This window comes from Ambystoma mexicanum, chromosome 9 (assembly GCF_040938575.1).
Source record: "Ambystoma mexicanum isolate Mex_15411 chromosome 9, UKY_AmexF1_1, whole genome shotgun sequence".
NCBI classification, from domain to species: Eukaryota; Metazoa; Chordata; class Amphibia; order Caudata; family Ambystomatidae; genus Ambystoma; species Ambystoma mexicanum.
The window spans coordinates 1,398,797,656-1,398,824,454 of record NC_090931.1 but is presented as its reverse complement, the minus strand read 5'-3'; the positions used below and the strand labels follow the sequence as shown (position 1 = coordinate 1,398,824,454).

Genomic DNA, 26,799 nt, shown 5'->3' with positions numbered 1-26,799 from the left:
ATGCTGCTACCTGAATCGCCTCCTTCCTAGAGGGGAGAGTGATGTGAAAGTCTTTTCCAACACGGCTCATGCTACGCCCATCATCATCCACTGTGGCGTACCGCAGGGATCATGTACTGCCCCGTACCGCAGGGATCATGTACTGCCCCCACGCTGTACAATCTCTTCACTAAGCCTCTTTGACAAACTGGATGCACTTGGGATTACATACACCAACTATGCTGATGCCACCCAAGTGCTCCTCCCCCTAACTGGTTCGTACACCCAAGATGCCAACACCCTTCAACAAATCTACGCCACCATACAAGCAGGGATGGCCACCAATGGCATCTGCCTCAATGGGGATAAGACCGAGATCCTCATCCTTGGCAGAAAATCCACCCTAGCCAACCTAGGCTGGCTCTACACTAATTTCAACATCGACCACTGTACCATTCCAGTGCTAACATCTGTTAAGACACTAGGGGTGCATCTAGATGCCACGCTGTCCATGAACAAGCAAGTCAGCGCTATAGTTTCTGCCTCTGCCCACAGCACCAAACTCATCAACACAACCAAACCCTTCCTAACCAAGGTCAACTGTCTCTCTATAGCTAGAGCTACTATAGGAGGCAAGCTTGACTACTGCAACGCTCTATTCGCTGGCTCGTCCTCAAAAAACATAAACGGGCTCCAAATCACTCAAAATAATGCACTAAGAGCAGCCCTAAGCATACCAAAAAGAGATCACATCTTGCAAGCTAGAAAAGATGCACACTGGCTCCCAGTCAAAGACCACATTACATTTAACATTCTCACCACTGCGCACAAATGCATCAACCTCACCGCACCATCCTACCTCTCGGACACAATATCTAGACCCACCTCAACTAGGCCCACTAGAACCTACTACACAAACAGACCATACCACGCATCCACAGAGCCAAAGCTGGAGGAATAGGCTTCCCATACCTAGCCCCAAGCTATGGAATGCGCTCCCTTCTGAACTCCGAGCAGAAATGTCCCTCCTGCTTTTCGCAAAAAACTAAAAACTGCTCTCTTTAATTAAAGATACAAATTGTCAGTTTCCTCCAGAAGTACTCCTAGCTGCTTTTGACATTGTAACTCAGTTTTGTTTTCTGTTCCTTGTAACTAAGTTGTGACCTCTTTTTACTGCTACCTATGTAACTAAGTTTTTCACCCCCTTATGTAACCAGCACCACGATGCTCTTGAGCTGTTGTGCGCTTTACAAATCCGAATAAATAAATATTTTGTTACTATTCTATTGCCTCCTTCTGAAGAAGGCTTTATAACTGACTGATAAATTAATAATTGTTTATGCAAGAACCCTTGAGTGTAAGAGTTTACTTGAATACCTGTAACTGTGAATCTATGTGTAACTCCACTACAGCTCACATTTCCCCTCTTGAGACAAGTCTGGCTGCTCAACACGCTACCAAAACTGTGTAGTACAAGCTTATATCAAAGGTTGGGTTGCCTATACCTGTAGTCATAGTTGTTTGTAGTGTTCTCAGAGTACTGCATACAAACTTTGCCTAACACACGCCAAAGATAAACCAAACGAAGGACCAAACCTGGTTTGGCGCGCAGAGTAAATCTCAAGAAGGACCTTTCCACAAAGAAATATGCGAAAAAAGACGACCGGGCCATTTCGACAAAAAATGGCACCCAAGGGTGCTTTACTGCTGTTGCGAACGCAGCCCGCGGTAAAGAGACACTGCGGTAGTTAAAAGTAAACCACTGCCACCAGCCATTCATCGAGGAAAGGGTAACATAAAAATGTTACATGAGAAGCTAGACAAAGGGGATACTATGTAACCCCTCGATCACCCTATTGTAAGATAGTGTGCTCTGGGTCTAGAAATTTAAAGTGTAAAGTCAATTTCACATTACTATTCTTGGACACAGTAGTTATCCAAGAGCAAGGTGTTTTAAGCCTTTGGAGAAATCTGTAACACTTCCCTGTAGTACTACACGGAAGGCGCTGTGTGCTACAATGTAAAGGGATGCCTATCGAGTTTGTCAGACTCCAAAAACCAAAGGAAACGGTGTTCAAATCACATTAAAATACTTGAGAGAGTGAGAACAAGGGTATCACTCTCCAGGTAAAAATGAAAGTCTTAGAGTCCAGAAAAAGAGCTGGGGGTCTCTAAGGTAGAGAGGAATGAGCACATTTCAGAGAATTCTCCCCAACAATGGACGCCTCACTCGCGAGGTGGGGAGCCCATACCAACGATTTGACCATCAGTGGTCGTTGGTCTCCATCGGAGTCCAAACTACATATCAAGCTTATAGAGCTGAGGGCAATCAGACTAGCGCTGAAGACCTTTCTGCCCTCTGTACAAGAAAGAATGTCTTGATAAAGACGGACAACACAGTGGCCATGTACTACCTCAACAAAAGAGGAGGTGTAGGGTCACTACCACTGTGCAGAGAGGCAATGCAGCTCTGGTTCTGGGCAATACAAGAAGGAATCTCTCGGCAGTTCACCTAGCCGGAGAGAAGACAACAACGGTGGACAGTCTGAGCAGGTAGAGCGCAGTCTCCCACGAGTGGGAACTAGCTCAGGAAGTCCTTCAAGAGATCTTCACCCTTTGGGGAACCCCTCAAGTGGACCTGTTCACAACCGGTGCCAACCGGACTGGGAAGTTCCACTTCTTTACACGTTTCCTCCAGTTCCCATCATTCTTCACGTAATAAGGAGGTTGAGAAGGTTCAGGAAATCCATGATCCTAATTGACCCGGATTGGGCCAGTAGAACGTGGTACCTGGACCTTCTGGACATGTCCATCTGCCCTCTGATTCATCTTCCACAAAGAGAGGTCTCTCTTTCTCCCTCTCTCTCTCTTTCCCTCTCTTTCCCTCTCTTTCTCTCTTTCCCTCTTTCTCTCTTTCCCTCTCTCTCTCTTTCCCTCTCTTTCCCTCTCTTTCCCTCTCTTTCCCTCTCTTTCCCTCTCTTTCCCTCTCTTTCCCTCTCTTTCTCTCTTTCTCTCTTTCTCCCTTTCTCCCTTTCTCCCTTTCTCCCTTTCTCCCTTTCTCCCTTTCTCCCTTTCTCCCTTTCTCCCTTTCTCTCTTTCTCTCTTTCTCTCTTTCTCTCTTTCTCTCTTTCTCTCTTTCTCTCTTCTCTCTCTTTCTCTCTTTCTCTCTTTCTCTCTTTCTCTCTTTCTCTCTTTCTCTCTTTCTCTCTTTCTCTCTTTCTCTCTTTCTCTCTTTCTCTGAGAGAGAGAGAGGAGGGGCGGGTACCCCATCTGGATATCAGTACTCTCAGCCTTCACACATGGTTTCTGAGCGGCTGAGATACAAGGATTGGGACCTCCCGGACGACGTAATGGAGGTTTTGCTTTCAGCCAGAAGGCCAGCAATCAAATCTTTATACCGCTGCAGCTGGTGTAGGGATAAGAATGGTGACCCTTTCTCATGCAATACACTGATGGTGTTATCTTTTCTTTTGCACTTGGCAAATCTGGGGCTCTAGATTGGTACCATCAAAGGTTATCTAGCAGCGCTTTCCATCTTCAAGCGCACTGCAAAGGAAGTCTCCTATTTTAAGATTACTCTGGTAATTCAATTCTTAAAGGGATCAACTAATGTTTACTCTCCGACTCCCTTACAAGTCCCACTGTGGATCTAAATTTGTTTTTAAACTTTATAATGGGTGCTCCTTTTGAGCGTCTTCATTATTGTCCATTACGACTTCTTACCTTGAAAACAGTTTTCTTAGTGGCTATAACATCTGCCCGAAGGGTGAGTGAGCTACAGACTTTATCCTGCAAGCCTCCTCATATTGTTTTTCATAAAGACAGAGTGGTATTAAAGGCGAAGCCTAACTTTTTCCCCAAGGTTGTTTCTGAATTTCACATCACTCAGAAAATAACTTTACCATCCTTGTATCCTCCGCCACACCTTGGGAAAGAGGAAGAAAGACTTCACAGACTTGACCCTCGGCGTGCAATGAGGTTTTACATTACCATATTGGCAAAACTGAGACAGAATGATCAGTTGTTTGGAGGCTATACAGGTCTCATAAATTGGGTCTAGCCACCACCAAACAAACCATCTCTATATGATTATTTTAATTATTACAGAATGTTAGACTGGCTGGTAAAGAACCCCCCCCCCAGAACATCCAAGGGCTCACTTGACTAGGGGTATCGCAACTTAGTCTGCTTTGCAGAGGGGAGTTCCAATAAAGGATATCTGTGCAGCTGCCACATGGTCGTCTGCACACACCTTTACGAAATGCTGCAGCCTGAATTCCTCCACTAGCCAAGATTGTTTTTGGAAAAGCAGTACTGCACTATGTGCATACTTGATCACTTGAATTTTACTCCCTCCTCCAAATTATGTAACTGCTTTGTGAGTGTTTCAAAGATAAGGCATACATGGGAGGACACAATCCATTCGAAGAACAAACTACTTACCCATGGTAATGTTCTTTCGACTGGATGTTCCTCCCACGTATTCCTAATCGCCCCTCCCTTCCTACCCCACAGTAAAACTTCCCTTGTGGTTACGGTCTGCACTCTCTCAAGGGGAGTTACCGTCTAACTCAAGACAGTGCTTCGCTCTTCAAAATGGAACTGAGCAACAGGCGCTGTGCGGGCTACCTGTGATGACGTTGACGTCAAGACGGATGCCTCCAAGGGACATGGACTCGACCAGGCCTGGACGCACCGCGCCCTCTACTGAAAAAAGAGTTCTGAGGCAGCAAGCTGGATATTGGGAAATATCAAAGATAAGGAATACGAGGGTGGAACATCCAGTCAAAAGAAAGTTACCATGTGTAAGTAACTTGTTCTTCTGTGCTAATTCCTTTGAACCTTCAATACTCCGAACTCTTGCTGGACTTAAGGACTTTTATATTTTTATCCTGAAGTGAGTAAGACCTTTTTCTCACTCATGTATTTTGATCTGATTTGGATTCTGTATTTCCTTTGTTTTTGGAGTATGACAAACTCCATAGGCATCTACTTTTTGTATGGTCACTAGGGCTGTAACGGTAAACCGGTATACCGGTATAAACACCGTTGTCAATTTCATTTTGCTTCAATAACCGTTACTGTGTTTGTAATGGTAAACCGAGTGAATACACTTCAATTAATGCATTGCAAATAGGGCTGGGCTGGCTGTGTGTTGTTCACTGACCCTGGGGGACTGGAGGAGGTGGAGTTTGCCCGGGCCCAGGCTGGGCTGGGCTGGCTTCAGCAAGCCTGTTTTTGTTTTTCAAGTGTACTTCAATTCACTTCAATTAATGCATTGCAAATAGGGCTGGGCTGGCTGTGTTGTTCACTGAACCTGGGGGACTGGAGGTGGTGGAGTTTGCCTGGGCCCAGGCTGGGCTGGCTTCAGGGAGCCTGGACTCCCTGGAGGAGGTGGAGTTTGCCCGGGCCCAAGCTGGGCTGGGCTGGCTTCAGCAAGCATGGGAATGGGAGGAGGGGGAGTTTGCCCAGGCCCAGGCTGGGCTGGCCTTAGCAGCCTGGGAGTGAAGGAGGTGGAGTTTGCCCAGGCCCAGGCTGGGCTGGCCTTAGCAGCCTGGGAGTGAAGGAGGTGGAGTTTGCCCAGGCCCAGGCTGGAACATTCCTGAATCGTGCACGTGTCACTGTTTGGGCTGCACACCCTGCTGTCACACTTCCAAACTCTACGTGCTGTGCCTGTGCCACGGATTTCCAAGGTTCCAGGAAGGTAAGCAGCCCCCAAACCAGGACCGCTATCCTCTTTTTCTTCCCTCAATCTCATGGCCTTCTTTCCCTCTGTCCTGCTTCTCCCCCTTTGTTCAAATCTAGTGCTGTATGATTAATGCCCCCTTAATACGTGTGATTGCTACTTAAATGTGTTGTTATTATCTATCTACTATTATTTGAAATTCTATATTTTTAAACAATTGAACTGATTTGGGTGCATCACGCAAGGAAATTTGGCTGTCACACTAAGTTGTCAGCACCAGCTTGTACCAAACTGTCCCCTGAGCTGCATGCTCCATAGACTGATAATGAAGGACATGTTGTTTAATGAGCAGGTCGTAAATAGAGGAGGGTTCTACTAGTGCTGCGGGAGAAAAAACAATGGCATTGCAGTTGGAAGCACGAGAAGGGGTGTGTGTGTGATAGTGTCCCAAACTGAGCTAAAGGAGATGTGCCTATTGAGTTGCAATTAAGTGGTACGAGGGTGGACTTCCTACTTTAGGGTTCATACATTCACCAATGTTCCCAATAGTTGGGGTGACTGACAGTCTGTCAGTTTCTGAGACCTGTTGTCTGTACCACATGCAGTGGTCAAAGTGTGCAGGAGCAGTGCTCCCATGCTTTTCTTTTTTGCATTTCACTGTTCCTATACTTTTACTTTATAAAGAAACCGCTCCGGAATGGTTTCTTTTTTAAATAAAAGTATAGGAACTATTAGAAAGTCTGCGTCTGCTGTCTGACCTGGGTAAGGGTCGTGATGTCTCAGCTGTGCCTGTGCTTTTCTACATTAAATGCATGCGACCACTAGTGCGCAGGTCGTGTTGGAGTAAAGCACTCACTTTATGTGCCTGAGTTTCTCTGAAGTCTGCAGAGTGACACAGAACCTCTTAAGATTCTGCTGCTAGTGTGCGATTTCAGCACACCCCAGGGCACCTCACACTTAAAGGTAAGCCAGCCTTATAATTAACCAGTCGTTTCATCCCTGGGCCTGGCCAAGTTCTATGGCAATCTGTCAGCAAACACACAAATGTTAATTTTTATTTTTGTATTTCATTACCGTTGGGTCCCACATGGCATATGAACAGAGATCTTTGCGTTGCCAATGCTAATACTACGGTCATGAAATACAAAAGTTAAAAGCTCAGTTTATATGTGTTTTATTTTTTTTGCATTCCTTGAAAACCCGTGTTTCAATTCAGTTGTGTTGCTGTGGTGGGCGGGAGCGGTGCTCCTATACTTTTCCCATGCTTTTATTTTAAAAAGAAACCAATCCGGAATGGTTTCATCTTAAAATAAATGTGCAGGTAGAAGTTGAAATTTGCACCTCAATGCATGAATGCACTGCACTCAACATTCCCTTAAACAGCAGGTGTCTTGTTTGGGGTTTTGAATTGCGTGTGGGAGGGAGTGGGACGATGGGGTTTGGGGGAGCGTGGTTCAAGTCAGCAGGAAGCATAGCTCCACTACTTCTTTTCACACACTTGAACCACTGATCCATCCTCCCTTAATTGTCTCTTGGGAATGGTTTTCGTTTAGAGACCTGTATTTATATAAGTGATTTGTTTTTGAATGAGCATCATGGTCACTTTTGGTGGTTAAGTGATTGCCGTGTGTGGCCTTGCAAGGCAGTAACAAGCCTGTGCAATAAATAGGACGTTCTAATTTCAATTATGTTGTATGACAAAAAGTGTTGTTGTCCAGTGTGTGGCCAGGCACTGCTCCTCGGCCTCGGGTACTAGTGCCATGTAGGATTCCCTGTTGTGTTTGCTGGTGCCTGGGACTTAGTCCCTGGTGCCTTTCCCCTGATGACAGGGAAAACTCGAAAACGTGATTATCTTATCAGGTAAAGCTCCCTCTCTTTGCCCATACTATGTAATTTGTTACTCCCTTTTGCAGCTTGTGGGGGGCTGTACCACTATACTTGGGCAGACACGATATTGCTCTGGTCTTTACACGGTATGATTCTTTGCTAATTATTCTCCTGTTTGATTACCAAATTCCTTGCAGAACTGTTGGTGTCCACCATGCTTATAAACACACGTGCGCACTATACTGCAATAACCGCGGTATGCCGTCATTTCAAATGAAGGTTATCATACCGTCAAAAAATCAATATCGTGACATCCCTAATGGTCACACACCGCACCTTCAGTGCAGTGTCACAGAGAAATCCTTTAGATTTCTCTTAAGGTTTAAATACCTTCTCTTGGATGAACTACTGTTCCCAAGAGTACTCGGGTGAAATTGACTTTACTTAACTTGTTCCTATGTTGGTCCAGCACACCCCATCTTATGTGGAGTGCTGGGGGTTACTTAGTAGCCCCATTTCCTACTTATTCATGTAACATTTGTTTGTTACCGTCACTTCTTTAAATGGCTGGTGGCAGTGGCTTAATTTTCCTACCATTGTGCTTTTCTACCACAGGCTGAATCCTTGGCTGCAGTGTAGCACCCATGGGCGACCATTGTGTCAAAATGACCCCAATCTTCTTTTTTCGCCGTTTCTTGTTTGTGAGGCATTTCTTGGGTTTTGCTCTGTGCGACAAATCATGTTTGACCGTTTTGTTAGTTTTGCTGTTGGCAGGCTTCAGACCTCACAAACAGAAAATGGCAAAAAAAGACTGGGCTATTTTGACAGAAATGGTCACTCGTGGTGCTGTACTGCTGCTGAGGATTCAGCCTGCAGTACAAAAGCACAATGGTAGGAAAGTTAAAACACTGCCACCAGCCATTTAAAGTAGTGAGGCTAACATACAAATGTTAAATGAGAATGTAGGAGAAGTGGCTACTAGGTAACCCCAAGCACTCCACATAAGATTGTGTGTGCTGGACCTACAAAGAGAAAGGGTAAGTAAAGGCAATTCTACTTTACTATTCTTGGGAACTGTAGTTCACACAAGAAAAGGTAGTTAAAACTTAAATCTAAAGGATTTCTCTTAACACTGCACTGAAGGTGCTATGTGTCGCCATACAAAATGTAGATGCCTATGGAGTTTGTCAGACTCCAAAAAACAGCGGAAACACATAATCCAAATCAGTTCAAAACACATGGGAGAGGGAGAAAAAGGCCTCTCACTCCAGGGTTAAGATTTAAAAGTCCATCAAAAGAGCTGGGGGGTCTCTAAGGTTCCCATATCAGGGGGGTTCGCCTGAGAGTTCCCCAGAAACTATTACATTGTTGCAGGACTACCATTGACCCTTGCATCCTCATCAAAGGTGTAGGCTTGGACTTCATTCTGATCACAGCGCGTGGTGTACCTGTTCAAGGTAATGAAAAACTGTGTGTCCCCATTGTTGCCACTGATATAGCAGCCCAGCCTGGGAGAGTGCCTGCAGGTTGCAATGGTCGGTGGACAACACATGTATCGATCTTGTCTGCTTCGTTTGGAACAGCTCCTCTTCCCACCTGGGGTAAATGGCCATTGTTCGGCTGGACGGAGTCACATGGGTGAGGACCGCAAAACTGAGCTTTTCGGTCTGCAATTACTGAGGATTTTAGGCTGTTATTTTGCAGGTGGCTGCCTGCCCCGGGAGCCAGGAATTTTCCAACTGCCCATGTCCTTGGCTGCAAGCACTGGCTCACTGTAGAATCTGCATCTCTTCTTCCCTGGTTTGAGGCCTGTGTCTTCATGTAAATTCACCACTCATTCTATGGTTTCCCTATATATTCTAATATTTTCTTTAGAGGCTAGTAGTACTTGAGCACTTCCAGGTTCATTATACGTTCCTGTAGCTCCATATGGTTAGTTGCAATAAAGCGGTTGCAAGCTTGCACTGTGTGAATATTGCTTCACACAGACAAATATGACAAATATGCAAAAAAGTCACAGAAAAGAAGCTTGAATATAACTGTCTTCTAGAGCAGTTTGACCATAGACAAAGGAAGGACAAGATCATCTTTCCAACCGAAACACAACTTTGACAAACAAGTACTCGAAAGAAAACAACAACTTTGGAAAGAATTGAGGCAGCACAAAAATCTAAAAGTCGAACAACAAACACAGGCGATTAAAATCAGCAAACAAAAATAAAAAAACTGGCAAATATCCCACAAAGCAATTATGTGTCAAAATGACAGTGAATCAATGCTTGCTAGTCTCAACAATAAAAACTCTTCTGAGTTTTGGAAATTAATAAACTGCATTGATTGCAATCAAGACACAATTCAAATATCTATGGTGTGTGAAAAAGACTGGATTAAACATTTCAACACAGTGTACGAGAAAAAAAGCACCACCATTGACCCTCCAATGCCTCAGCTTCTGAAATGGGATCTTCAGTTCGACAGAGCGGACATTTTATTGAGCATCAAACAAAGTTCCTCCTCCAGAGCGCCAGGTCCTGATGGCCTAACAAATTTCACACTCAAACAAAATCCTGAAGAATGGGCCAATTCTCTATCAAAACTGTTTGCCGTTATCGCCAATGAAGGAAATCTACAAACTAGCTGGAAAACCACGATCATCATTTCAATCTTTAAAAAAGGCAATAGAGCTGAACCGAAAAACTACAGGCCAATTGCCTTATTGGATGTACTGGGAAAAATATTTGCAACTCAATTGCAGAAACAACTTCTCAAGTGGATTCAAGATTCAAACCATTTGGATTCCCGTCAAGCAGGCTTTGTGTCATGATGCCTACCCCCGGAGCACCGGAGGACAGGCCCAGCACCCCCGGGAGCAGGCATCGTGCCCTCGGGTAAAAGCCCAGCGGCCCCCAATAGGGGGTCTTTGTCCTGGCGCCTTTGGCACCAGGCTCATGTTGGACAATAGTCCTGGCGCCATAGGCGCCAGGCTCATAAAAGAGGGTGTTTGGTGCACTTACCTGACGCAGACCATGCTGCATGAAGCCTCAAGCCAAATGAGGCTTAGGAGGGACTATTTTATCAAAGGAACTATTTTACTTTGGTGGGGACCGTGGAAGAATACTTACCTGGAACTTCTTCCAAGGCTATTTAAACCACGTCCGGACTGCCACACGTGCTTCGCGTTGCTCTGCATCTAGCAGCTGAACGCTCACCGTGCCTGCTCCTGCATCTTGCCTCCAGCCACGCCCGCCTCGATCTTGGGATACCTGAAAGGAAGGAAGGAAGGGAAGAGAAAAGGTGAAAACCAAGAACTTAATCTAACTTCCTACCTGTGTCCGGAACCATCACGCCAGCGATCCTGAAGATAGACATTCTTTAAAAGCATCGCGCTACTTGTTGCAGCGCCGCGCATCACTCACCTGCCTCGTGGGCTCTTCACTATCCACCGTGACCTTCTGGGCATTCCGCCACATCTCTGCACCTGCAGGGGAGCAGAAGAGACAAAAGGTGAGCAGGAGGAACAAATGAGGAAAGCCTGATTTTCCGTCACAAGACTTACCTGGCCATATTTGACGGAACCACTCCTCATTTCGGGTCGGCGCCACTTCTTGGCCTGGTACCGCACCCCGGCCCCTAAGGGGGAAAAAAGACATTACTAGAGGGATTCAAAGACATTTAAAGGGATCATTTTATCACGAACTCACCTGAGTTTATCTCCGGCAATATCCCTCGAAGCATCACTTCCACTCTGCACCTGAAAATAAGGACAGATCGCTGGTTAAGAAAAGCAAACAAGGAGAAGATTCTACTCTGGAACTTTTTAAACTGCATATTTACGGCATTTCGCCTTCCGAAAACAGTGAAGTAACTGGTCAAATATGCGCCCCTGCACCAGAAGCAGGATGGAGAGCTCATCCATTCAAACATTAAGGTGAGCCTTGATTGGGGATTTCGGAGGTGGTCAGAGAAGAGCAAAGGGGAGGTGGGAAGCAATCACAATACTCTGCAGACAGTTAATCCCCTTTCTCCACCTACAGAAAGATTTTTCTACGGGCCAGACAAGCCAGATTTGGGGGTCCAGCTCAGTCGGTGTTTCGAATCCTGCGCATCACGCTTGAAGAGGTCACAGCAATCCAGACCAGGTCAGCGCCTCTGTGGGAGCCAGGTGAGCGTTACACTTTAAGGGCGTAGGCTGTGGTCTGAATCTCCTTTTACTGAATATACTCAAAATGGATGCAATAAAAAGAAACAAAAAATCTATCTGGCATTTGTGGACCTGTCACAAGCATTTGACAGCAATGTCAGAGAATTACTCTGGAAGAAAATGTCAGAGTGGAAATACCCAAGCAGCCTACTCCTAGCAATAAAAGCATTACATACCAATACCGAGATAACAATAAGACTGGACAAAAGGGGAACTCCATCAGCTCTGATAAAAACATATCGAGGAGTAAAACAAGGGTGTCCCCTGGCCTAGATTATCTATAATCTCTTCATCTCAGACTTGGGCGATGCATACAAAAACGCAAACATCTTCTCGCCAAAAATTAATGGAAAGGAAGTTCATTGGCTATTGTATGCGGACGATCTAGTCCTCCTGGACTTGACCCCAATAGGTCTGCAACGCAAACTTGATATTCTAGCCCAATACATCCACCTAAATGGTCTTCAAGTGAACATGCAAAAATCAGAAATTCTGATATTGCAAGACCTGCAAAAGAACAAAGAACCAGTTGGGGGTGGGGGGAGGGGAGTTCACTTGGAAAATGGGCGAAGGCACGATTCAACATAAAACAGTCTATGTACCTAGGTATGCTTTTGAGTTCAAACATCAATGATGCACCATGGGTGGAAAGTCAAATCTAAATGCAGGCAACTGACAGCGCAAGCCTGCATTGTGAACATGAAATATGGAAAACATTCATTAATGCCAGTTTTGACTTTCTATAAAATTAAGGTCATCCCAGCCCTAATTCATGGGGCTGATTGTGCCTTTGGATGTCCTGCAGAAGTCTGGGACTCATTGGAACACTCCTTTTGGTCCACGGTATTGCGGTTACCCCCAGGAGTTCCAACCGCCTGCATAAGAGATGAGCTCAGCCTCCTATCCATTAATGGGAGAATCATGTGGAATACGCTAAATGAATTTCGCAAGGCCACAGCTGAGAAGCCACAACTACAATACAACATATTAAAAGATTTAGCCAAAGAGTCTGGCGACACTGTCCTCTCAGTGTGGGTCCATCGTTGCGAAAAAATCCTCAGTGACATAAGAGCAGACAAAAGGATGCGCTTAGAAAATCCAAATCAGGTCAAATCATTGCTTTGGACCCAAGATTGGATCGACACTGGTGATACGTGCAAAAAACATAGAATCATGAAGCTGATGCCTAATGAAGAGAGAAAATTGAATGGGATTATGCCATATCTACAAAAATTCCCAGACAAAAATCGAAGAGCAATTTTCATGAAATATCGCCTCAATCAATTGCCCACTCAAAAATTTGAGTCTATGGAAAGCTGTCTGCCCAAAGTCTCAAATTTGTCGTTTTTGTGATAAAGATATTGAAACCTTGAAACATTTAACATTAGCATGCTCTAAGTTGACACTAGAACGCACAAAGCACCTAGGAAGATTTATTTTAGCAAGACCAACCATGGCAATTGAAGACTGGTGGAAACAACTTTCTCAAGATTTGGATCGTAGTCTAACATTTGAGCTAACCTTCTTCCTGGAAGCAATGGTGGAAAAACTACTAAAGGCAGAAGCAAACCTAGAATCTAACAGCCAAAAACATTAGAAATGGCTAAATTATGTAGTGCATGCCGATTTTATTGCCAACTTCTACCTGTTTTGAAAAAAACATGCCACGGACTGCATCTGCACTATCTGGTGGAATGCTTAACTAACTCACCTTACCTTTGCAGGGCTTCTGTCGTATGGTAGATGGTGGCTTTACGTTTGTTTCTGCCTTTGTCCTAAGCTGTTGTTCAACTTTCGTTTCTTTTTGTCCTTTTGTAACTTTATTTTTTAAAGGTTTGTAACAAACCAATAACAAAAAAAAGAATATTGCTTCCTTGCGTTTCTGCGTTTTGATGAAAAGGAAAGGATTCTGAAAGTATGTATATGTATCTGTCCTCTATCTACAGAAAGGGGTGTGTATGTTCTTCGTGTTTGCATGTGTGTCTGTGTAAGTTAATACAGGGATCCGAGCTTGCTTCGTGACTAACTCTGCAATGTCGTGTTATCACTAATGACGTCAACACGGCTGAACATTTATCGGTCCATCTGGTGCAGTGAGCCAAATCTTTGTCACTCTTCCTAGATGTCCATAAAATCTTGTGTAGTCATCTAAACTCCATGTCGGGGAGCGGCAGTGTTCTTCTGTGTTGTAACACACCAATTTCCCCCAATATTCCTTGTAGTTGTTAGTGGCCTCGAGCACTACTCCGGTCGAGAACAGTGGATACCCTGTTATTTGCATCCTTCCTGTATTTCAAGCTGCTATTATCTTGTCTTCTTCGGATGTTGTACTTTAATTCCTAGTTTTCTGTGTCGTCTTTCGGCAATGTGTGATGCATATATTGATCACACACAGTGTCAGCATTACTAAAATCACTGCTTCCAGCAACACTTTCAATCTGTTGGCCATCCATATAGGTATCCATGAAAAGATGTATGACAGTCGACCGTCACCTTTATCAACGCATTTTGCTTCTTCCTCCATTTTGGCATGATAATCTGGTAACTGCCTCAGTGAGTGTCCGGTTTGCTTCATCATTTGCTATAACGAATGTACAGCAAGACTATCCGATCTTGGCGCAAACCCCTCCTTCCATTGCAGTGAGATCTAGAACTTTCCTATTCTGGAGGGCCATCAACCTCACTGCTCGGAGCTCTTCTTTTATGGCTTTGAAGCTGTTTCATTGTTTGCATCAGGAGTTACCGCCTTTCTTTTCTGTAAGCAATTTTTCCTAGTGTCCTACCTTTTTAAAATAACGTACCTGTTGACTTTGGACAAAATCTTTTGCATGACGACTTTTGTGACTTCCTAACTTCTTCCCAGGTTCTTACCTGTGGACTGAAAACCTTAAAAACATTGGCAGCTACTTAACTGTTTGGGGGAAGAATTGCTGAATTTAAGGTTGTTTTTAAAACTGACTTTTCTCCCCCCACTTCACTTGAAACAGTTCTGTTGTTGCTTTAATTTGTTTTTAACTCTGTGTAGGTTTAACGTGTTGTGTAATCCCCATGTGTAACTTCCTATACCCAGACACCAGTAATAGTTCTGAAAATCCCTCCTAATGCGCATGAAAAAAGATGATGCACAGAAGGGCTCCAGAAAAAATGTTCAAACACTGTTCCTTGCCACCAGCCTTCCCTGTCCATATTCAGTATCTTGCTATGTAAAAAGAAAAAGGGACATGGTCTTCAACACTACAGAGAAGGTCGCATGTGGATTTATCCACAAACTTGTGGTGAGGGGGTCTGAAACAATCCTAAGGGTATGATGGTGTCTTAGGTAAAGCTTTGGGGTAGTTCCCTTTGGGTGCACAACAACCTTAGCCTCCTGGCAATAGGACCCAACCTTTGGTAGAAGTCTGAACTACGCAGGTTGATAGTGTGGTAGAGCAGCCAAGCTTATCTCAAGAGGGGGGGGTCAATGTGAGCTGTAGTGACTTTACACAAAGATTCAGTGACAAGTATCCAAATAAACACTTATACACAATTTTTTATTTACCGGTCATTTGAATACGCCTTCTACAGAAGGTAGCAATATTTTAGCACCACACAAATACCTTCAAAATACACACTCTTAGTTTCTAAATCGGCAAACGCCCATTGGGGATGACGCACACACTTCCTACACCTCAAGTGACTTTAGTAGCTAGGACACTTTGGACATTGATATATTACTGTTTAGCATTTAGAATAGCATTGAGATGAGTGTCAAAGAAAAGGTTATTAGAACAAACGATAGATCTCAAATATTCTTAAGCAGGCAAATACTTTAGGATCCCTCAATAAGAGTCATTCAGTGAAACAGGCTAAGCCAAAGTCAATAGGCCAAAGTCTGAGAGCTGAAGCACTTGTTGCAGGTAAAGAAAATGTTTACAAGTCTTTGAAGAAAAAGAAGAATCAATGTAGGGCCACAAGCTGTTAGTCTTGTGAGTAGTAGAAGATGCAAGCAACTCTACAGTAAGAGGTAAGTTCTCTCAGACTTTACAGTACCTTTTAGTTAGAAGAAAAATGCAGCAGATGACTTCTGTTCCTGTGAAGCTCGGCAGATTCTGTGCCTCAGTCGTTCGTGGGGACAAGAGGGAGGGCTTCTGGGGACTCCTGCACTGCAATGGGACGGTGTTAGGGAGAATTCTCAAAAATGTTCAAATTCCCTCCACCTTAGAGACCCCCAGCAACGTTGCAGGATTTTTAGGACTTGATTTTTTACCTGGAGAGAGCGAGACCCTTTTTCTTTTTTCCCCCACCCGCATGTATTTTAATGTGATTTCATACACTGTTTCTTTTTGGTTATGGAGTCTAACCAACTCCATAGGCATCATCTTTTACAATGGTCACAAAGCACCTTCAGTGCAGTGCCACAGGGAAGTCTGCCAGATTTCCCAAGGTTTAAATACCTTCTCTATGATCAACTACTGTTTCTCAGAGCAGTAAAGTGAAATTGGCTTTACTTAGCATTGTACTTGCTAGACCCAGCACACCCCATCATACAATAGAGTGCTGGAGGTGTTACTTGGTATCCCCTGTGTCTAAATGCTCATGTAACATTTTAGGTTACCCTTTCCTCAATTGACTGGCTGGTGGCAGTGGTTTTGTTTTGAACTACCAAGGTTTGCATTTAACGCGACCGTCCGTGGACCCGGTTACGTTAACCGTGGGAACCATCTTTTTCAAAATGGCGTCCAGCCATCTTTGCTAAAATGCAACCCCGGTCTTCTTTTTTCAGCAGGTCTTTGTGGAAAGGTCCTTCTAGAGAGTTTCTCTGCACGCCAAACTAGGTTTGGTCTCTTGTTAATTTCGCCTTTGGCAGGGTTTCTGAGAGAAACCTGCCTCTGGCGCACCAGTGTCTGGGATAGGCAGGAAGTGAAACTCTGTTAGTCTCCTAGGAGACCTAAATGCTTTCTGGTGTGATTGGCTGGCTGACTGTCCGGCAAGGACAGCCACCCTGCTGGGTGAGTGACAGCTAGGCTGGAATGAATGGGAGAGAACTGAATAAGAGGCAAGTCTTTTGGCTTGGAAGGCAGAGTCGACCACTGGACGAAGGAACTGAAGAGCTTGAAGAGGACGCCTGCTGCAACTACTGGACCGTTGGTTTGCCTAGTGAAGTCCTGCTGCAGTGACGACTTGCCAAGTTCGCATCGACGGAGAAGCCCCTGCAAGGACGACTTCTCCCTTTTGCGTTGGTCGGACCAATCAACTCCAAAGTAAGCCACCTGGACACTCATCTCAGAGCTGGTTGAATTTCCTCAGAGTTGCTGCAGGAACCGTATAGCCAGGGAGAGGGACACCAGCTTGTGCCCGTTACTTTTAAGCTGGCCTAAAGCTTTTGGAAGATCCTTCAGACTCCCATGAAGCAGGACTGACCAAGCCTGAGCCCCCTCAGCAGAGTGCGGGACCCCAGAAGTGAGAACAGTCCACCTTGACAGCCAGGAACCGTGCTTATTATTTGCTGTACCGCAAGGAGCTGAAACGCGAAACAGTCACTGAAAGTAAAGTGTGCTGGTTTGCAGTTTTGACGGTGTCAGTACAGTGCAGGAGTCCCCTGACGTCCTCCCTCTTGTCCCCACGACTAAGGCCCAGTAACGGTGAGATCTGCAGAGCTGCACAGGAACAGATGTCGTCAGCTGCATCTTTTCTTCTTTACCAAGGTACTGTAAAACAAGTCTAAGAGAATGATAGGCAAAGTTTGTATGCAATACCCTCTGGGAACACTACACACAACTAGGACTACAGGTGTAAGCAAACCAACCTTTGGTATAAGTCTGTACTACAGTTTTGGTAGCGTGTTGAGCAGCCAGGCTCATTTGAAGAGGGGAATGTGAGCAGTAATAATGTTACACAGAGGTCTACAATCACAGGTGTTCAAATAAACTCTTATCCTCAAGGTTTCTTGGATAAATACTTATTAATTTATCAGTCAGTTCTAAAACATTCATTAGAAGTCGGCAATCATAAAATAACACACAAATATACTTCAATACTTTTCAAGAGGAGTAAAAGGCAAAGGTTATCAGAACCTAAAAGACTACAATTATTCTTAGACAGTGCAAATACTTTGAGTTCACCAGAAGAGTGAATTCAATAGGCTAGGCCAAAGTCTTGGATAGGATAAAGCGGTTCTGGTATTGGAAGTAGTTTGTAAAAAGAAGAATCCTATGTTGTCGCATGCTGATTAGGCCTGCGAGTTGCAAAAGTATCAAGCACTTCCATCGTGAGAGATAAGTTCTCTGTCTTGTTGAACAGTACCTTACAATGAAGAAAAAGATGCAGCTGATGACTTCTGTTCCTGCAGATCTCGCTGTTCCTGGGCCTCAGTCGTGTGGACTCTTGCACTGCACTGGGATGGTCAAAAGCTTGCAACTGGCAAACTTCAATTTCAGTGGCTGTTTCGCGTTTCAGCTACCACACTGCTAACAACGCTGGTCCTGGCTGTCAAGGTGGACTGTCCTTGCTTCTGAGGTAACACACTCAGCTGAGGGGGGGGGGGGGGTGGCTGGGGGGTGAGGAGGGGAAGTCGAGTTCGGTTGGTCCAACGTCATGGTAGTCCAGAGGATCTTCCAAACGCTTTCGGCCAGCTTACAAGTGACACACACAATCTAGTGTCACTCTCCCTGGCTCTACGGTTTCCTGCAGCCCTCTGAGGAAATGCAACCAGCTCAGAGATCGGTGTCCAGGTGGCTTCTGATGATTTGGATCTGCAGCAGGGCTTCACCGGCCAAACAAACGGTCCAGGATTTGCGGCAGCCGTCCTCTTCAAGCTCTTCTTCGGTTCCTTCGTCCACTGGTCGACTCTGCCTTCCAAGCCAAGAGAATCACCTTTTATTCAGTTCTCTCCCATTCATTCCAGCCTGTGATGCTGGAAATGTATCAGAGGGACAGGGCCTCTGAATCCTTGTCCTTTTCTGCCTTTTATCGTGTGTTCTGTTATGTTTTCTGCCCAGGAATCCATTTGGGACTCCTGGCAGTGCAGCTCTCTCTTTTGGTTTGGTGAACAGACCCATGGGATACCCTTATGGCACCCCTGGGTAGGGGTACAACTCTGTGCCCCTAGTGTATGTTTTTGGGCACCTGTGGGTGGCCCACAGAGCAGGGTATGGGCTGGTGGCAGCTCCATGCTGAATTGGACAGGTGCTCTGGGTGTCCTCCATTTTGGGATACCCAGGCCCTGCCATTGGGATCAGTTGATTCCTGATAGAAAACAAGATGGCCCCTGTGGCCTCTTGCTTTCTATTGCCTGTTGTCTTGTTTTCCCAAAGTCCTGGGATGCCCTGACTCTGTCCCTTCCCCCTGACTGGCTGTTGGGTGGAAGTTCCATATATGGTGTTGTTGTGAAGGCCCAGCTAGACTGACTGGAGCCTTCCCTTTGACTGTATGTTGTGGGTACCTCCTGTGGGTGGGACCTGGGTGAATGGAGAGTGTGACCAATATACACTCCTTGTTGTGGTTGTCTGGTTTCTGGCATGTGAGACAAAGACTGAGACAGCCCTGCCCGAAACTGGCCTGAATGCAGTGTGTAGTGTTGAATGGCTGGGTACTTGTCCCAATCCACATTCCTTGTTGTGAGTGTCTGAAAGGGAGGAGTGTGGCCTGAATGCACTGTGTGCCTGATTGGCTGACTGACTGCATGAATGCCCTTCTGTGTGATTGGCTGCTGTGTGTGTGCCAGCAGTGTGGATGAGAGACAGAATAGTATATCTAGGGACCTCTCACCACTGGAAATTGTTCAGAAGCATTCAGAAGCTGAGTCTCCACTCAAGAGTAACTGGATTTGCTGATCCTCGACGTCCAGCTGGAAGAAGAAGACTTGCTGTGGCATTTGCTTCGACGGAACTGAAGGTTGTCGAAATCGTCGAGGACTGACCCGAGAGAGGACCTGGCTAGGCACCCTCTTCCCGTGCTCCGAGGGACCATCGAGCACCGCTGAATCTTCGCCGAAGCGCCCTGGAAGTCAGACCCTCGAAAGGCTGCCGACCCGAGACGGGACCGCCGAGGAGATCGAAGTGAAGCACCCGGACATCGACGCTGTCGAAGTCCATCGCCGTCGACCAGGGTTCGCAGGTCTGTGTAACTGCTGGAGGCCCGTCGAAGTTGTGTTGCCCAGCCGTGGGAACCACTTGACGCCGTGCCGCCGACGACCGGAGCCGTCCGCTCCTTGCCTAAGAACATTTGCCTTGAAGGACTCCCTCGTCCGCATCGTCGACCGCCTTGTCCCGCCGGAGAAAGTCGAGGACGACCAACGCGCCGAGGAGAATCCGCCGGTGGGTTTCCCGCCACCTCACGACCCCAAAGACTCGAGAGACTCGACGCCCTTGCTGGGCCACCGTCATTCAAAATCTTTGCGGTCCAGAACTAGTGTCACCGAGGTGCCCCGCACGCCTCTTCCTCGCAGGACGCCGACGTCTCGACGCCGACGAGCACCGCTCGGATCGAAGCCTGCCGCCTCATCGACGCCGTTCTACCCCGTTTGTCGTCGGACGTTCGACGCCCCGTGCCTCCCGCTTGAAAGGGAAGGCATTCAAGAAGGGCCGTCGATTCCCCGACACCGAACACCGAGTTCCTCGACGCTTCTCGACGCCTCTCGACGATCCGTGACTCCTGCTTTAAAGGGGGTCATTCAAGAAGGATCTGTCGACGCCTCTTCGAAGAACTCAACTCCACCAGGTACATTGGGGGGGTAAAAACATTATAGGAGAGAATAAGACTATTGAACAATATACGGACTGGGCTTGTGTTATATCTCTTTGTTTTGCAGGTTGCCCAGGTGGGGGGGATCTCCACACAGAACTGTGTCCCGTGGTAGGGGCCAGTATTCTGCCTATTGTTTTCAATCATCTGCTATCTCTCCTCTCTCTATTGCTGGTTTCCTTCTTATTGATCTGTGTGCCATTTTTACAGTATTGTGAATGCACTTTAATGAGGTCTAATATTAGTGGTACCACTTTAGAATTGTAGATATTTACCATTGTTGATTTCCCTGAGCACAAAGTGCGTTATTGTGATAAGTGTACATAACCCTTGAATATTAATTATATAAAGACTGTGTTTTCAGTAATACAGTGTGTGGACATTCCTTTGTGGGGGCTTGGGGATACACTGTACTTAAGAACCAGCCTGCATCACCTCCTGAGAAGCTAGGCCTTGATTGCTCGTCCATCGTTACCATATTGGAGAATCTTGGCTGGGGTCCTCTGTGCCTCTCCTCTACCATATAGAGAGCGGAAGTACAGACCCCCCTACCAGTCTTTACACAGCCTAGCTGCCACTCACCCAGCAGGGTGGCTGTCCTTGCCGGACGGTCAGCCAGCCAATCATCAGAGTGCATTTGGGTCTCCTATGAGACTAAGCACAGAGAGTTATGGGCACCTCCCACACTTCCTGCCTACCCCAGACACTCTGGAGCCAGAGGCTGGTTTCACTCCTGAAGCCCGACAAAGGCAAATGAACAAAGGGTTCAAACCTGGTTTGGCACGCAGAGAAACTCTAGAAGGACCTTTCCACAAAGACATGGCGAAAAAAGTCCGGGAACCATTTTAGCAACGATGGCTGGGTACCATCTTGAAAAACATGGCTCCTGCGAACGATTTAACGTTACCAGAGCTACGAATAGTTTGTGGTCGGGGGGGGGGGGTGGAAATCATGGTAGTTTGTTGTTAAACCACTGCCACCAGCCATTCTGAGAGGAAAGGGTAACATTTGACTGTTACATAAGTATCTAGGCACAGGGAATACTAGGTAACCCCTCCAGCACTCTAGGGAGATGGGTTGTGCTGGGTCTAGACATTTACAGGACTAAGTGAAGTCAATTTCACTCCACTGTTCTGGGAAACAGTAGTTTATCCCAGATAAGGTAGTTAAACCTTGGGAAAGCCTGGAGGGCTTCCATGTGTCACTGCACTGAGGGTGCTGTGTGACACAAATTAAAAAGATGATGCCCATGGAGTTGGTTAGACTCCATAACCAAAGGAAACACAAAGGTGAAACACATATCAAAATACACGAGTGTTGGAAAAAGGATCACACTCTCTCCAGGTAAAAAAATCACGTCCTCAAAATCAGCAAAGTTGCTGGGGGTCTCTAAGGTGGAGGGAATTGGCAAATTTGTGGGAATTTTCCCTAACAGAGAACGTACCTCTTACTGTAGAAGTGTTTGTAACTTTCACAAGTCTATTCAGCTTGTGGCCCTACATTTGATTCTTCTTTTCTTCAAAGACTCCTAAGAACTTGGGCAAAGACTTTTCCATTACTTACCAGAAGTGCTTTATCCTATCCAAGACTTTTGCCCATTGGCTTTGGATTAGCCTATTGAATTGAATGACTCTTCTAGTGAACTCTAAAAGTATTTGCACGGCTTAAGAATATTTGTGGTCTCTTGTGTTCTAAAAACCTTTGCCTTTTACCACCTTTTTAAGCGTGTTCTGAATGCCAACAGTAAGGTATTAATGTCCCCAGGACCCTTGTTACTGAAGTCACCTCTGGGAGTAGGTTGTGTCTGTGGGCCATCCCAAAAGGGCCTTGTCTGATTCAGAAACTGAAAGTGTACTGTATTGAAGTATCTTTGGGGTTACTATTGTATTTGCTCCTTTCTGAAGAAGGCTTTATAACTGACTGATAAATAATGAATTGTTTATGCAAGAAACCTTGAGTGAGAGTTTTTTTTTTTAATACCCTTAACTGTGAATCTTTGTAACTCCACTACAGCTCACATTTCCCCTCTTGAGATGAGCCTGGCTGCTCAACACGCTACCAAAACTGTGTAGTACAAGCTTATACCAAAGGTTGGGTTGCCTATACCTCTAGTCATAGTTGTTTGTAGTGTTCCCAGAGGGTACTGCATTCAAACTTTGCCTAACACGCGGTCACCGACAGTAACCAGCAATCTTCAAAGAAGTGGCACTTTGGTGTTTCAGCTCCTCGCGTCTACCACAAAAAGCAACACCGCAGTTCCTGGCTGTCGAGATGGGCTTTCCTTGCCTCTGGGGTCCAGCACTCTGTTAAGGTGGCTGTTACGCTCACCTGGTCTATGCGGAGGGGTTGGGGCACGGTTGCAGCCCTCCCTGAACTTGAATCGCCCCCTTCAGGCCTCTCCCTCAGTAGAAAAGCTGTGAGCGGTGGTACGTGTTGATACTGCTCCTGCGTGGAGATAAGAGTGTGTGAGTGCGCCAATCGGTGATAGTTGTACCTCTCGAACCCTTCACCTCAAAGTACGGTTTCTGTGAGCATATGCCGGCCCATAAAGCTCACCTGTGAATTATGGAAGATGAACTCTCCGTCCTGCTACTTCTGGCAGGGGCGTGTCGAATGGGATCTAGTTCCTTCACTGATCCCTGATAGTCCAGTCCAGCTGCGACAATGCTTCTCCTTATGATTGGTAAGTCTTTCTTGAGCTCTTGTGATGCTGTTCATTCTGTTTAATGTCTTTATACGTTGCTCCTATTTATGCCCGCAATAATGTCTCTCTTCTGTTTTCTTTCCTTAGATGGAAATGCGGCCTCAATGCAGCTGTGAGACGCGGCCGGATGGAAGATGGATGCTACCACAATGTTCGACAGCAGGCAAGTGACGGTTTAAGGAAAAGTGCGAAGTATGGCAAAGCGCAACCTTAAACTGTCTGTTTTTTCAATGTCTAACCTTGTCTTCTGTTTTTCCTTGCAGGCGCTGCTGTCGACGATGGAGCGTGTCGTGCTGCAGTGCCAAAATGAAGATTTCGGCGTTCCGGAAAGTGTAAAGATGAATACTTGATTTGCCAAAGAGATGTACAGGTAAGAACAGCTTCCCCCAGTTGGTAAGTATGCTGGCAGGAAGCAGGATGTCCAGGAAGCAGGATCTTCAAAGGTAAATCTGACCTCAGGTGACTGTGAGCGTTCCGCTGCTTGCAAGTGCAAAATAACGCAAAGCGTCTGTCTTGAGGATCGGGGCAGCTTATATAGCTGAGATCGTGGGCACGCCCATTAGGGCAGGTTTACCAGCCACACCCTGCTACTCCTAGAGAGTGAGCACGTGCGAAGGCAATCCATTAGCAGCCACACCCAAGAATACACTTGGGGCTGCTTAATGGATGGAATGTTAAAGGTTAATGCATTTGAAGTGCTATGTCCATAATAAAAGCTTTTTGGTGTTAAATGGATGTTCTTGTTTACTTTTGTTCATGTGCCTGGCGCCAAAGGTGCCAGGACAATGTCCACCCAGGTCTCCTGTGCATGCGACCCCTGCATGCCTGTGCTCCTGACATCATGACCATGACAGTGGCTCAGGCTCAGTCAGTCCTAATTCCTGGGAGTCGGGAGGATCTTCCTGGAACTCTTGGCCAGCTTAAAAGCAACGCGCACAAACTGGTGTTCCTCTACCTGGCTCTTCGGCTCCAACAGCAACTCCGGTGGAATTTCAACCGGCTTCGAGAGGATGTCCAGGTGGCTTACTTTAGAGTTGATTGGTCCCACCAACTCAAGGGGAGAAGTCGTCCTTGCAGGGGCTTCTGTCGATAGAAATTTATTTGGAGTTTCAGCACAGCAGCAGGGCTTCACCGGGCAAACCAACGGTCCAGGAGTTGCAGCAGGTGTCTCTTCCAAGTTCTTCTTCGGATTCCTTCGTCCAGTGGTAGACTCTGCCTTCCAAGCCAAAAAGCCTCGCCTTTTAAGCAGGTTTCGCCCATTCATTCCGGCCCAGCTGTCACCCAGCAGGGTGGCTGTCCTTGCCGGACAGTCCGCCGGCCAATCACCACAGAGTGCATTTGGGTCTCATAGGAGACTAAGCACAGGGACTTTCGGGCACCTCCCTCACTTCCTGCCCCCAACAGACACCCTGGAGCCAGAGGCGGGCTTCACTCGTGAATCCTGTCAAAGGCAAAGTGAACAAAGGGACCAAACATGGTTTGACGCACACAGTAAATCTCAAGAAGGACCTTTCCACAAAGAAATGGCGAAAAAAGAAGACTGGGCCATTTTGCCAAAAATGGCACCATTGGGTCCTTTACTGCCGTTGCGAATGCAGCCCACGGTAAATGCACACCATGGTAGTTAAAAGTAAACCACTGCCACCAGCCATTCGCCGAGGAAAGGGTAACATAAAAAATGTTACATGAGAAACTAGACAAAGGGGATACTAAGTAACCCCTCCAGCACCCTATTGTAAGATAGTGTGTGCTGGGTCTAGAATGTTGTAAATGTAAGTAGTCAATTTCACTTTACTGCTCTTGGAAACAGTAGTTTATCCAAGAGAAGGTATTTAAACCTTGGGGGAATCCGAAAGACTTCCCTGCGTCCCGGTACTGAAGGTTCTGCGTGTCGCAGTGTAAAAAGATGCCTATGGAGTTTGCCAGACTCCAAAAACCAAAAGAAACAGAGTTACAATCACATTAAAATAAATGAGAGAGTGGGGGGAAAAAGGGGTCTCACTCTCTCCAGGTAAAAATGAAAGTCCTAGAGTCCAGCAAATGAGCTAGGGGTCTCGAAGGTAGAGAGGAATTAGCACATTTTCGGAGAATTCTCCCTAACATGGTGTTTCAACCAAGATATAAACCTAACTTCAGTCAAGGGAGGTGAGCAGGCTGGTGGATAGGTTCAGTTAGGCCCAAGAGATTACACAAAAGAGACCCCATCCAGTGTATACTAAACAAAATACATACATTGTTGCGTAGTTAGTCATTAGAATTTCAGATAAGTACTGTAATTTTAGGACGTAACCTACAGCAAACCGGGTCAAAAAACACAAAAGAGCAAAGGGTCTTTGGTAAGACCTTTCTCACTCCTAAAGCTAATGTGAGGCCTATACCTGGGGGTAAACCCTATATATTGTAGTGTTAAGGTGTGAGGTGAAAACTGGATTGATTGACATATGTAATGCGCAATTCTTTGTCATTTTCGGATCCTCAAAAGCCAATAAATGAACATTCACTGTATTCCCCACAACCTAAAGTGTAAAGTAAAATGGATAACTCGCAAGTAAATCATATTAGCCACTGCCGGGAATGAAGGTGTTACACCAGTTACACAATGGTCAGTCAAGTCATAAATCCTTTAGTCTGGTCTGACAGTACAGGACCCAACTTATCCCTAGACATGTATAGAAACAATGCAACAGGTATTTACTGTTGCACCATTGTATCTTTTGGAATGGAGTGAAATGCAGAGATTTATTAAAATTGATTCCCTAATAAATCAGATACGCACTAAAAATCCAGTAATTGGTGAGAAACTCAAGAGGCCCTTAAGGGCAGCTGAAAAAGGGGGATTGACCCACGGAAAAAGTATAACATCTGGCGTTATGCCAATGGCACCTCATGGGTCAGCTGAAGGAGGAAGGGCCTTTTACCTTGAGGGCCCCATGCTCAGGCTCTATGAACTTGCAGTAAAGCAGCCCACATTCCAGTGGATCTTTTGTGCTTTGCAAATAGTCTTCCTGGCCTAATAAGCCTAGTGGTATTATGGGTTTGCCCCATTAAAAAGAAGTTGAGGTAAAGTATCCTGCAAACTAATAGTTCTGAACATTTCTGTGGAAAGTAACTTTATCCTTAATGCATTTGTAGCTGTGTAATGATTCTTGAGGGACTAGTGGGAAATGTCATGCTGAAGTGCATTCCAAGTGTTTAGATGAACACCCAATTCATTCTTCCGTTATTGCTTTTGTCTAGGTTATTTCCCATTACCAGTGTAAAGAACAGCGGGACATCCATCGGTTTGAAAAGATCAGTAATATTATTAAACAGTTCAAGCTGAGTTGCAGGTGAGGTTTGGTGTTTTACAACTGGCTATAAAATTGTTGATGCGTCTCAATGAATTCCTCAGCAATAGGCGAACGCCAGCCGGCATATTTCAATAACCTGTTTAACTTCTGAATCTTCTCCCCCTTTCTCTGTGTACGTTATTTTTTTAGAGCTTGTACTTGGTGCACTGAGTGCATTTACTTTCTTATGCAATGTCTGATAAGTTGTGATAAGAACATTTTTGATCTGCAGGTAGCACTAGTGTCCTCTTTTTGTATGTAAATGGAACTTTGGGTTGGTCACCCTAAGTTACCTAGGGTTATCCAGACGTGGACCCCTTGCTCACTAGGCCGAAACACATGCCTGGGGTTG

At 45.7% G+C, this 26,799-nt stretch overlaps 1 protein-coding gene across 1 annotated transcript in view; it reads left to right on the top strand.

Annotated features, from left to right (window-relative positions):
* LOC138489153 (ras-related GTP-binding protein A) overlaps positions 1–26,799 on the top strand; it is a 242,202-nt gene that overhangs the window by 130,779 nt on the left and 84,624 nt on the right. The window contains exon 8 of the mRNA XM_069616808.1: positions 26,356–26,447. Coding sequence (XP_069472909.1) covers positions 26,356–26,447 — 92 coding nt within the window. The remainder of the gene's footprint in view (positions 1–26,355; positions 26,448–26,799) is intronic.